We start from the raw sequence: 11,289 nt of genomic DNA, 5'->3' as shown, positions 1-11,289 counted from the left end.
TACACACGAATATTAAAAATTGCCATGGAGCTATGTTGTCCATAACAACTAAAAAGCTGTCTAAAAGCTATAATTAGTAGATACCAATCTACTTATAATATCTTTAAATAAAGAATATTTTCTATAATTATAACAAGATTTGAAAAGTTGTTTTAGAGACAAAAATAAATGTCTCAATTTTTAATATTTTTTCAAAGTAATTAAACATAATTTAACCATTTCTATTTGAAATTAAAGAATTTACTAAGAATTTTTTAAAGTTTTTAAATTTAAAGAAAAATCAATAGTTCATTTTTCTTGCTGAAGAAATTTCAGTTGGTAACATTTATAACTGCGGTAAGTTCGAATCATTGGGAGCGCACAGACGAGTAATTGAATAATTGAATTATCAATTACAATCCAATTGAAATCGCGATTTCAAAAAGGAAGTTATCATCTTATTAATTCAATCATTGTGCAAATATTAGTGGTTGGAAAAGCATATACATTGAGATCAGGCCATTATTCCACGTTGGCAACACACCGTTAGTGACACTGACAACTGGTGAGTTAACCAAAAAATATTTATTTAAATTTTGCATTAACGAAGATCGGATTGTTCATTTTGAAATTGAATAAGACTTGACGAATTTCGTTCGAAATGAATTCCAAACCGAACGACAATAAAAACCCGTGGAACAAGAACACCAAATCGAAAATACCCACTGCAAAGAACAGCAAGAATCCTGAGGAAAAATTCAAGGAGGCCCAGCAGAAGCTCCAAGCAGCTGTACAGAAATTTACCAAAGACTATGAATCCTCTGAAGAGGAAGAAGAGTTGGAAGTAGATAATGTTATAGGTATTTTTTTTATTTACTATTTTTTTTATTGATGAATTGAATAGAATGTGTACTGACTGATTCATGTAATTTTAGGAACAATTTTGAAAGACTATGATACAAGTGGTGCTGGAAAGGAATTGTTAAGAACCCGAGGATTCTTAGAGGAAGCATTTCAATCTGGAGCTTGCACCTGCCTAATATGTATTTCATCTATTAAAAGAACTGATGCAGTAAGTATAGTAATTTACTTTATATATACTGAGTTTTATTATCATTTGTCTTTTTAGATATGGAGTTGTGAAAAATGCTATTGTTTCTTCCATTTGATGTGTATACAGAGATGGTCGAAGGATACCATTTTCCAACAGAAACAGGCACTGGAAGCGCCAGTCCAAGTGCGTCGCATTAAATTAAAATGGGGTTGTCCTAAGTGCAGACACGAGTACGAGCCGGAACAAATTCCAAACGAGTATCGGTGTTTCTGCAAAAAGATCACAAATCCTAAGTTCCAATCACTGATAGTGCCCCATTCTTGCGGAGAAACATGTCGCAAGGATTTGCAGCCGTATTGCGGCCACGGCTGCTTATTGCTATGCCATCCCGGACCATGTCCACCCTGCCCGGTGATGGTTAAAGTCACCTGCTTCTGCGGACACTCCGAACCGAAAATCCAAAGATGCAGCAACAAAGAATGGAGCTGCTCGGCACCTTGCAACAAACTCTTGAGCTGCGGCAAGCACAAATGCTCTCAACCTTGCCATGCGGGTGATTGCTTACCCTGCTCCAAGAAAAGCGTGCAGAAATGCGTCTGCGGAAGTACTCAGAAACTCAGGGATTGCTCCACGCCAGTCTGGCAGTGCGAAAAGGTTTAGTTATTATTAACTAATTTATCTCAAACAAAACTCAAACCTTTGTATTTGTTCAGGTGTGTAGGAAAGATTTGAAGTGCGGTTTCCACAAATGCGACGAGATATGTCACACGGGCGTTTGTGGTTCCTGTAAACTTTCCGAAATTAGAACTTGCCCTTGTGGTAAGTCCAATTACCAGCTACCTTGTACCGAGGATACTCCGACCTGCGGCGACACTTGCGGTAAAGTTCTGGAGTGCGGTATGCACATTTGTAATAGAAGGTGTCATAAAGATAAATGCAGTCAGGTAAATATTATTCAACTCCCGGCATGAATAGATCTCCTTTATTGCATTTACTCTGCATTATATAATATAACTTTAATGGTTGCAGTGCCTTGAAACAGTTACTAAATCATGTAGATGTGGTTTGCATAAAAAACAGATCCAATGCTGTAAGCCTTATGTATGTGAGACGAAATGCAAGCAGATGAGAGACTGCAACAAACATCCATGTAATAAAAAGGTAAGTTAAAAACAATTATAATCAAGTATTTACATTTGTTTTGGATAACATATTTTTACCTCTTCTAAAAAAAATAATTAGAAATATATAGAAATTAATACTTGATGAATATACTACAAATATTTAAATTTGTTTGTCTAGTGCTGCGATGGTAAAGATTGTCCATCGTGCGAGAAACCTTGTGGAAAAACTTTGACGTGTCGAAAACACGCGTGTGCTTCGGTTTGCCATCGAGGTCCTTGCTATCCATGTAACTTAACAGAAACTCTGAAATGCTTCTGTGGAGCCACATCGATTGTAGTACCATGCGGTAAGAAGAAATCCACGAAGCCACCAAAATGTTCGAAGATATGTAAGAAATCTACAGAATGTCATCACAAGAAGAGCGTGCCGCATAAGTGCCATTTCGGCGACTGCCCACAATGCAAGCAAATATGCGACAAACCAAGAGATACTTGCTCCCACAAGTGTCCGTCCACTTGTCACTCCTCGGTTTTGATGAAATTCGAAGCTCCAAGAGCGTCAACCCCTTGGGAGCAGGAAGCTCCAACTATAACTAAATGTGCGTTACCATGTCCCAATTGTATCGTCCCAGTTCCTGTTACGTGTTTGGGCGGCCACGAAACCGCGGATTATGCGTGTTACTTAGCAATACCTTCGAGTTGCTACAAACCTTGCAAAAGAGAGTTACCATGTGGAAACCACACTTGCTCAAAAGATTGTCATACAGTTGAAGAAGCCCCAAATAGTTTAAAGGTAATAAATCTAACGCAACGTGTTATTATACTGATCGATGGTTATTTATGTTTAGGCTGGTAAGAATTGCGAAGAATGCAACAGTGGCTGTACCAAGCCAAGACCAGAAGGTTGCACTCACCAGTGCCCCAAACCTTGCCACCCAGGCTCATGTCCACCATGTCAGTTGATGGTCAGGATCAAATGTCATTGTAACTTGAGCCAACCGTACGTTTCCTGTAAAGACTGGACAACGGGAGATCGTGATGCTCTGCAGAGTTGCGGAAATCGATGCCCTAGCAAGGTTTGTATATAACAAAAAGAACAACTTTTATAAATATTCTGAAAAAATATTTGATGATTAAAAACTGTATTGTATTGAGAAACGTCTGCTTTTATAGTGTTTATATGTTTATTTTAGTATCCGTGCGGACATCAATGCAGAGCAAACTGTCACCAAGGCGATTGTCCGAACGCCGAAGATTGTAAAAAGAAAATGAAAATATCCTGTCCGTGCAAAAGGATCAAAAAGGATATCACCTGCGACGTTCAGAGAAAGACCGGAGGTGTCTTGGAATGCGACGAAGTTTGCGCCGAGAAAAAGCTGGAGGAGAGAAAGCTGAAAGATTTGGAGAACGAGAAGCGGAAGAAAGAGGAGGAGATAAAGAACCAAAAGGAGTTGGAGAAGTACGAGAAAATGATGCAAGGCAAGAAGAAATCCAAAGAGCGAAAAAACGTCGAAATCGTCGAGCAGAAAAGTTTCATGCAAAAGTATTGGATGTTTATTGTCGGTTTTGTTGTTGTGGCGATCGGTATTTATCTCAGTCTTTCGTGATACGTGCAGTGAGAAGGTCAGCTTCTCTTGTTAGACTAAAAATAATGGAGCAAGATTTATATGTGTTCGGTGGTAACTTTTCGGAAATACGTTATAAAAATGTAATACACGTTTATACTATTTTGTATTTGTTTTTTTTTGTTGTAATATTGATCTGTTTTTCTTTTTGGACTGGACCTGTAGTTTCTAGATTGGTTTGTACGAATTTCTGACATTAAATTACATTGGAAACATGAACCCAGCTATTTAATTGCCCAATTCGCGTTTATCTTTGGAGCTGCTGTTACAGCAATTCACGGTTAGTGAATCCAATTTTTTATTTATATTTTAATTTGCAAAGAGAGTTTATCCGCTTTCAGCATTTTCCAAATGCAACAGATTTAGGTATTTGTGGATAGGAACTCTTCTACATGGACTTGTTGTGGAATCAATGTCTTATTTAGTACCAGACATCGATAATTTCTGGCATTCGCAGACGCATGTTGTGTTTTTTGGACACAGACTTCCATTGCACATAATATTTTTGTGTAAGTAAAATTAGCATGCGATAAAAAGTTCATAGAGTGCTTTGAAATTCGATAACCGTAAAATCATTTAGTATCACGTATAAATATAAATTTAGACTCACAGAATTAATAACAGCACATTCCATTAATCTTGTCGCATAAAATCACTCAAACACTACAAAAGTTCGAAAATATTCTGATTTGAGCTGAAATCACGAAAATCAAATGTTTCATTCATAATCGCGACGTTTATAAACTTTCAAAATAGTAACTATGGAAAATAAACAAAAAAAAATCTTGCATTCTTTTGTTTAAAAAGTAATAGAGAACTTTGATCTTATGAATATTATCAATGATATTATGAAATACATGAATTATTTGCATCAAGTAATATTTTTACCATTAAAAAATAGATTTAAATTATTCGTTATAATATTTATGTTTTCGTCACAATCCCAATACAAATTAGTTATTGTTGTAAGAATATATATTTGTAATTGATGCTTTACTTGATTATCCTGAAATCCTTTTTGCAGATCCTTGCTTCATATATCAAGCATCTGTAGCTGTAGCCAAACTGAAACTACCCAGATGGGCTGAGCCTTTCGCCGTGGGTCTTTGCACAGTCCTAATAGACATACCATACGACATAATAAGCGTCAACTTCTTGCATTGGACTTGGCATGATACGGATCCCAATATTGAAGATCGCATGTTCTGGGTACCATGGAACTCCTACTACTTCCACGCCTGTTTCGCCGCCAGCTTCACATTCTGGTTCCATTTCATCCCCAAAACGATCTGCAAAAGCAAAGATAAATGGGATTGCCATAGGTAAATCAAATAACATTTTAAACTTGACGGTATCACATCAATTATTTTACAGTTTTTCAAACGAAATGTTAAGCACAGCCTTTGCCAGTGTATTAGGAACTCCCTTCGGCATTCTTCTGTTCATACCTATATATCATCCCTTGCACGATATTTACGGAGTGCACAGCTCCATCACTTTCTCCATAATCCTTTTGATTTTCCTTGTGGTAATTGGGTTTGGTTGTAAGAATATCGCGAGGAATGTTACGAATTTCGCTCGAGTAGATTATTTACTTGTAACACATCTAGTGTTGCATTACCTAACATTCTTAGTTATACCAATATTTTTCGATCCCAAGAAGGAAATTTCTGTAGGTCTTAAAGAACCTATTGGTCCGTGCGATGAAGTGGTCTCTGTTAAAACAGCGTTTGGAATGATGTTACAGAAGAAGAAATATTTGTGCGCCAGGGATTTCCATGAAGGGTACTTCAATTGGGATTGTTTGAGTGAAGTCCCGGCGGATGGTTCAATTTGGTATACCGCATGTGGAGCGGCGTTGAAAAATCCATTAGGAATGATGTTTACAGTTGTCCTGATGGAAATTCTAGCACTGATCGTCTTTAGGTTTTTGCATTTTCATTCTGTCGAGCAAAGATCTAGCAATTCACAAAAGAACAAACGTCGATAATAATATGAAACTGCTTTCATCTAAAACAGAAAATGTTAAAGAATTATCTGTATTTGCTTATTGGAAGACTTACTTTTTGCTACTGCAAATTATGTAATGCTTGATATTTCTAGATTTTGTTCTAAATTCCAACAAACATAATTGATTTGTCTTCGTTTTCTGCTTATAATTCATAAGGAAAATCGTCCTCAAGAAAAATATTAACAAAAGCTTGACAATACTTCTATAAAAACAAAGAAAATCACTTTAATCTTAATAAATAATGACTGAAATGCCAAAAAAAAATCAATACAAAACCATTACTAATTTCTTTAAAGAAATGAAGATAATTAAACAATGATAATTAATAAATTAAAGATTGAGCTTAAATAAGGAAGTAAATATTATACAGAATCCTTCAGGACAGTATTTTGCAACCTATAGTAACTTAAATGTTGATAGTCTTAAGTTTAGAAAGTTGTAAAATGTAATGAGTGAATAAAAGGATTTGGAGAAAAGCAGAGTTTCTAATGTAAAAATATTTATTGCAAAATAAGTCTACTTAAACATATTTAAAAAAGAGAATTTAAAAGTTAATTCTTTCATATTATCTTTTGTAATTCTTTCATAATGCATTTTTGTTTTCCATTACTTGTTTAATGTTTTTAAATAAAAAATAAATGTTACGGGGAGGTATTCCGTTTTCCATTTCAACGTTGACGTTCAATATGTATTATTTATGATTATTATTATTAGAGTTTCTTCTTCAGTTTTAGTTATATAGCAAGATAATCCTTATAATACAGATTTTTATACTTAAATTTACACATATGAGATTAACAATATTTAATATAAATTTTGTGTGTGTGTATTTTGTTTGTTGTTGTTGTTGTTATATTTTTGTTTGTGTGTTTATATTGTTTTATAATGCGTGGAGATGGAAACTGGGCGTCGTGTCTGTCGTGGCACGTTTTGTTTAGTAGTAGTAGTAGTGTCCTCCGGTTTGCTGTTGGTAGACTTCGATTGTATCGCCCTCCTCCATCTCTAAGGTAGTTGGTGTGTCAGTTTCGTTTATCGGATTGCCGTCGAATCGAAACCTCACAACGTTTAAACTCAAACCCTAAACGCAAAAAAAAAATTAGTAATTAAGGTAAATTGAAAATTATGTTTTATAATTGTTTAATTATAATACTTACAGCCCGGTCGCAGTACGCGCTCATTAGTTTCCGAAGAGGCGTGTGCTTTTTAATTTTAAACTGTACAACGGCATTGTCTTGACCTAATACTTTCAAATTGATGTGCTCAGAATCGGAGGCCTGAAAATACGAAAAAAAAAGAAGATCAGAAACAATACTCGCAAAATCTATAAAAAGTTAGTGGTTGTTAATTACAGAGTCTCTTGACTTGGTCATGATTCATTCATTTAGGATAAGCGAGAATTTGTTATCACTGTAACTTGCAGAAAGTATTCGTGATTTTGCTGTCATCTAGACATTTAAACAATCTGACTAGATTATTTGCATGAATTAAAAACTGCATTAAAGTAATCAATCATCAATTAATACTTTGTCTTGATCCTTCAATATTTACAAAACATTATTAATATTTGTTTAAATCTAATTTAAAGTGTGATAACTATAAATTGAGATTGTAAAGATTAATTGACAAAATTTATAAATTATGTAACAATGGTCATTACAATTCACAGCATGTAAAAATAATCATCAATGTCACAGAACAAATTTAAGTGCTTAAATGGAAATTATAAGCAATTTTAATGATGTACTGCATAATAAATTATGAATTGAAATTTGATAACTATCTGATGAATGATTACAATAAACTTTGACTTATCCAATGTGTTGAGAATGGTGCGATTAAATAAATAATTAAAAAGAAAATGTAAATGAAAACCAGAAGGGTTATCTTTGTTTACATTTCTTTTCATTAAACAATGTCGGAAGCAATTGCTTATTGTTTATTTTCTACTACCATTTGGCATTGTTTGAGCACGATTACTAATCCCCTCAACTCAATTGAGTTTTCCATCCTGATTTGGCATTTTTCAAATAAGAAACAATGGGTTGGTCTTATCACAAGAAAAATTGATATGATGGTGGGCAAAGCTTTGGTGGTGGTTCAAGGAGAGGGGGGGCCATTCCAGCAAGTGTTTATCCATGCAAATGAAGCTCTGATCCAATGAGTGGTTGAACCCAAATTGGGATAAACATCAAGATGTTGATGATGTGATAGAGGATAGAGATAAACAGGAAGGGCGAAGGTGTACAGAGATGAAGAAACAACACACAAAAAAAAAAACGTTGCTGGGCGCACGCTAATTTGGGTTTCTCTTTTTTTTTCCACTCTTGGTATACACACTTACACACACACACGCACATACACACATCGAATCCGAGTGTTTTTCTTGTTTGTTTGTTTCTTGTTAGACTGTAGCAAGCAATGAAATTAACGGATATTTACCTTCTTGTCGTCGCTCATTGTAACGAAGATTGGTTTTTTGCGAACTGATGAATCTGCAAAGGGGATTTCTGATGAATGCAATGCCTCGCCTGCTGCTTACGCCAACTCCAACCACAAAATATCAATAACGAACGAAACCGGCTTGATGCTACAACGAAGCTCTGGTGGCAAGAACAGAAACCAGAAAATCAATACGATACGCTGCCAACCTAATCCAAAACCAATTAGTTTCATACCATTCCTATCCTTGTATACCATACATTTATCCATTAATAACCACCAATTCAAATAAAAATAAATAATTTATCAATTTACTTTAATAACGTAACAAAATAATCATTATAAAGAATATTACTTTTAAAAATATTTAATCACTAAAGACCTACCAACATAAATCATAACTATTTAGTATGCGGTTGGTAATAATTGTTGATGTTAATGTTCTTAGTATTGTTCGCATGTCATTTTAAGTATTTTAAGGTTGTACTTTGTTGTGTGCTGTTCTAAGTTCATAAAAAGTACGTATTTTTTTCCAATTGTCGTTAATATTCATTGTAACATTTCTTTAATTTTAGCATGATCATCCCGGTGAGGTGTTTCACCTGCGGAAAAGTTATTGGCAACAAATGGGAGGCTTACTTGGGACTTCTCCAAGCAGAGTACACTGAAGGTGATGCTTTGGATGCCCTCGGACTGAAGAGGTACTGCTGCAGGAGAATGTTACTGGGACATGTGGATCTCATCGAAAAATTACTCAATTATGCTCCTCTAGAGAAATAATGTTACCAATACTATTATCTTGTTTTTTGTAATAAATGTGATTTTAAGATTTTGTATAAATATAAGAAATATAATAAAAAATGTTATAGAATGTAATACAGTTTGTATAGGTATTTTTCATTTTGATTGCTCTTCTACACCAGATCTTCAGGTTCTCTTGAACTGGTATTGAGAGTGAGCTGCTTGTAGCCTTTTACTTTAGAAATTCTACCAATTTGGTTTGAAATGCTTTCATTCTTGTTTCCTCTTTTACTTCATTTGGTAATCTGTTATATACCATTAATCCCCATTAATTATATAAAATGTCTATAGGAAAAAACTAAACTTAAGTTAATAGTAAAAAGTAATTTATAATTATCTAAAAGAATAGATTTCACTATGTTTTACTAAACTATTGAGCATTTGCTGAGCTAATGATCATTAGGATAAAGTTCAAATGATTTAAATAAAAAGTATTAATTATCAATTATACGATAAATTGGTAATAAAACAATGAATTTTTTTAAATCAACAAAATTTTGCGCAAAAAATAGGTAGACTTGGATCAGGCATTTGCATTTACAATTTGCGTGGCTAACGTCAGGTTGTATCCAAGGTGCGAAGTCTCAAATACTACAAATAGTAAGTAAAACCCTATGCCTTATTTGCACCAGAGTTTCTAACCATCCTGACAATTTAATTGATGGCTGATGATCAACTGCAATTAACTTACTAATTTGATCAACATAACCTCCAATCGACTAATTAACTAGATGGAAAACCCGGTGTTTTAATAACCTTTTTCGCAATGCAAACAATTAAATAACACAAACTTATTACGCAATGAAAATCTGCTATTTCATGTTTATTGTTGTGATGTAAATAAATAAGGCTGCATAAGGTTAATGAGATCAAAAGCTGCGTTAGGTCATTGATTAACTATTAATTATAAATAAACTATTGTAATTTAAGTCATTCATGACTCATTAGAAGTGGTATGCAACCATTTAGTAAACAAAGGGGATTCCCACTATTTCTTAGTATGTAATTATTTATTACAGAAATCTTCAATTTATATAAAATATTTACTAATTTGTTCATACAAATTTCAAAGTTTAGATGTAACTTGACAAATACAAATTAAAGTAAATCTTAGTATTTGTTTACTGTAGAGTAATTCTATTTGTTTCTTTTGCTTTTATATTATTAATAATAGTTAATGACTAAAAGCGTTTTTAAATGTTTTGTAGATTAAGAAGAGAAATACTGATGCGTCTGTTTCTATCGCAAATAAAGAAAGCAGTAGTAAATTCCGTCAACGCACGAAAATACGTCGCGTATAGCAGGTATTTAATAACTTCTAATCTAGTCAATTCCAATTACATAACATTGCACTCATATAACCGATGACTAATTATTGCGTCGTAGTCGCATGTCCTTATCTCATTCAGACTATAACATAGTATAAATAAAATGCGACGATTGTGAATCGAGTTAATAGTAAACAAACATTCGCAGCACTATGGCAGACCAAATGCAAAATCCTCAAGACCCAAAGAAGGCCTCCTCCATCTTCGAGTTCAACGCGAAGAACATCAAAGGCGAAGTTGTGCCTATTTCCGACTACAAGGGTCACGTGTGCATCATCGTAAACGTCGCCTCGCAATGCGGATTGGCAGGAAACAATTACAAGGATCTGGTGGATCTGCACGAACAGTACGGCGAGAGTAAGGGCCTGAAGATTCTCGCCTTCCCGTGCAATCAATTTGGAAACCAGGAAGCGGGAAACACCGACGAGATCTGCACGTTCGTGTCGAAGCGTAACGTCAAGTTCGATATGTTCGAGAAGGTGGACGTGAACGGTAGCAACGCTCATCCCCTGTGGACGTATCTGCAGAACACCGTCAAGGGTACGATCTCCAATAAAATTAAGTGGAACTTCACCAAGTTCATCGTCGACAAGGAGGGAAAACCGGTGGAGAGGCACAGTCCGACCACCAACCCCAAAGATCTTGTCAAACATCTTGAAAAGTACTTCTAAATTTAATTATATTTCTTCAAACGGGTTTAATTTATTGTAGCATTTAATAAAAATTAACTAGTTTCATGTACATGATGATGATTCACCTTTTTTACCTATGTGTATTCCCAAAAATCAAACGATCATTAATTTATTACTAATTACGAATGACAAGCATAAAATAATATCTCCTGACAATTACTGAAAACATTAATCAAAGTTTAATGAATCACGATAAATCAATAATTATTATGTTTACATGTTGTTTTGTACAAATC

At 34.5% G+C, this 11,289-nt stretch overlaps 5 protein-coding genes across 6 annotated transcripts; 4 read left to right on the top strand and 1 right to left on the bottom strand.

Moving 5' to 3' along the window:
• The first annotated feature begins 377 nt into the window (after positions 1–377).
• On the top strand, positions 378–4,001 carry LOC108566261 (NF-X1-type zinc finger protein NFXL1). The gene is made up of 9 exons (XM_017926060.1): positions 378–544; positions 620–839; positions 915–1,051; positions 1,109–1,687; positions 1,747–1,977; positions 2,063–2,194; positions 2,336–2,950; positions 3,006–3,233; positions 3,351–4,001. The coding sequence occupies exons 2-9, from the start codon at positions 641–643 to the stop codon at positions 3,762–3,764; spliced, it is 2,535 nt and encodes an 844-aa protein (XP_017781549.1). The 5' UTR covers positions 378–544; positions 620–640; the 3' UTR covers positions 3,765–4,001.
• LOC108566262 lies at positions 3,790–6,003 on the top strand. The gene is made up of 5 exons (XM_017926061.1): positions 3,790–3,865; positions 3,948–4,062; positions 4,124–4,291; positions 4,807–5,104; positions 5,157–6,003. Exons 1-5 carry the CDS (start codon positions 3,809–3,811, stop codon positions 5,770–5,772), a joined length of 1,254 nt encoding a protein of 417 aa, XP_017781550.1. The 5' UTR covers positions 3,790–3,808; the 3' UTR covers positions 5,773–6,003.
• Positions 6,004–6,467: 464 nt separating this feature from the next.
• LOC108566264 (small ubiquitin-related modifier 2-B-like) lies at positions 6,468–8,400 on the bottom strand. Its single transcript, XM_017926065.1, has 3 exons — positions 8,233–8,400; positions 6,948–7,067; positions 6,468–6,871 (listed from the first exon to the last, which is right to left on the bottom strand). The coding sequence occupies exons 1-3, from the start codon at positions 8,248–8,250 to the stop codon at positions 6,728–6,730; spliced, it is 282 nt and encodes a 93-aa protein (XP_017781554.1). The 5' UTR covers positions 8,251–8,400; the 3' UTR covers positions 6,468–6,727.
• A 257-nt stretch (positions 8,401–8,657) lies between these two features.
• Positions 8,658–9,092, top strand: LOC108566265 (DNA-directed RNA polymerases I, II, and III subunit RPABC5). Its single transcript, XM_017926066.1, has 2 exons — positions 8,658–8,750; positions 8,808–9,092. The coding sequence occupies exon 2, from the start codon at positions 8,809–8,811 to the stop codon at positions 9,010–9,012; it is 204 nt and encodes a 67-aa protein (XP_017781555.1). The 5' UTR covers positions 8,658–8,750; position 8,808; the 3' UTR covers positions 9,013–9,092.
• Positions 9,093–9,543: 451 nt separating this feature from the next.
• Positions 9,544–11,102, top strand: LOC108566263 (probable phospholipid hydroperoxide glutathione peroxidase). 2 transcript variants are annotated; one of them, XM_017926063.1, is made up of 3 exons: positions 9,544–9,633; positions 10,242–10,337; positions 10,510–11,102. In XM_017926063.1, the coding sequence occupies exons 2-3, from the start codon at positions 10,261–10,263 to the stop codon at positions 11,030–11,032; spliced, it is 600 nt and encodes a 199-aa protein (XP_017781552.1). In that variant the 5' UTR covers positions 9,544–9,633; positions 10,242–10,260; the 3' UTR covers positions 11,033–11,102. The 2 variants fall into 2 exon arrangements, with proteins under 2 accessions (XP_017781552.1, XP_017781553.1); XM_017926064.1 differs by lacking the exon at positions 10,242–10,337 and having other exon boundaries at positions 9,548–9,633.
• Positions 11,103–11,289: the final 187 nt, after the last annotated feature.

Source organism: Nicrophorus vespilloides, unplaced genomic scaffold, assembly GCF_001412225.1.
Source record: "Nicrophorus vespilloides isolate i.1.1-1 unplaced genomic scaffold, Nicve_v1.0, whole genome shotgun sequence".
NCBI lineage: Eukaryota > Metazoa > Arthropoda > Insecta > Coleoptera > Silphidae > Nicrophorus > Nicrophorus vespilloides.
The sequence above is the reverse complement of the archived record's forward strand: the minus strand, read 5'-3'. Positions and strand labels throughout refer to the sequence as shown.

Bases quoted from the DNA above. Each gene is read 5' to 3' on its own strand.
- LOC108566261 (XM_017926060.1), top strand. From the start codon at position 641: ATGAATTCCAAACCGAACGACAATAAAAACCCGTGGAACAAGAACACC. The intron at 2,195-2,335 runs GTAAGTTAAAAA...TTGTTTGTCTAG, and splicing joins AACATCCATGTAATAAAAAG to TGCTGCGATGGTAAAGATTG. The intron at 2,951-3,005 runs GTAATAAATCTA...ATTTATGTTTAG, and splicing joins AAGCCCCAAATAGTTTAAAG to GCTGGTAAGAATTGCGAAGA.
- LOC108566262 (XM_017926061.1), top strand. From the start codon at position 3,809: ATGGAGCAAGATTTATATGTGTTCGGTGGTAACTTTTCGGAAATACGT. The intron at 3,866-3,947 runs GTAATACACGTT...CTGGACCTGTAG, and splicing joins CGGAAATACGTTATAAAAAT to TTTCTAGATTGGTTTGTACG. The intron at 4,063-4,123 runs GTTAGTGAATCC...ATCCGCTTTCAG, and splicing joins TGCTGTTACAGCAATTCACG to CATTTTCCAAATGCAACAGA.
- LOC108566264 (XM_017926065.1), bottom strand. The intron at 6,872-6,947 runs GTAAGTATTATA...TTTTGCGTTTAG, and splicing joins GCGCGTACTGCGACCGGGCT to GGTTTGAGTTTAAACGTTGT.
- LOC108566265 (XM_017926066.1), top strand. From the start codon at position 8,809: ATGATCATCCCGGTGAGGTGTTTCACCTGCGGAAAAGTTATTGGCAAC.
- LOC108566263 (XM_017926063.1), top strand. From the start codon at position 10,261: ATGCGTCTGTTTCTATCGCAAATAAAGAAAGCAGTAGTAAATTCCGTC. The intron at 10,338-10,509 runs GTATTTAATAAC...AAACATTCGCAG, and splicing joins AAATACGTCGCGTATAGCAG to CACTATGGCAGACCAAATGC.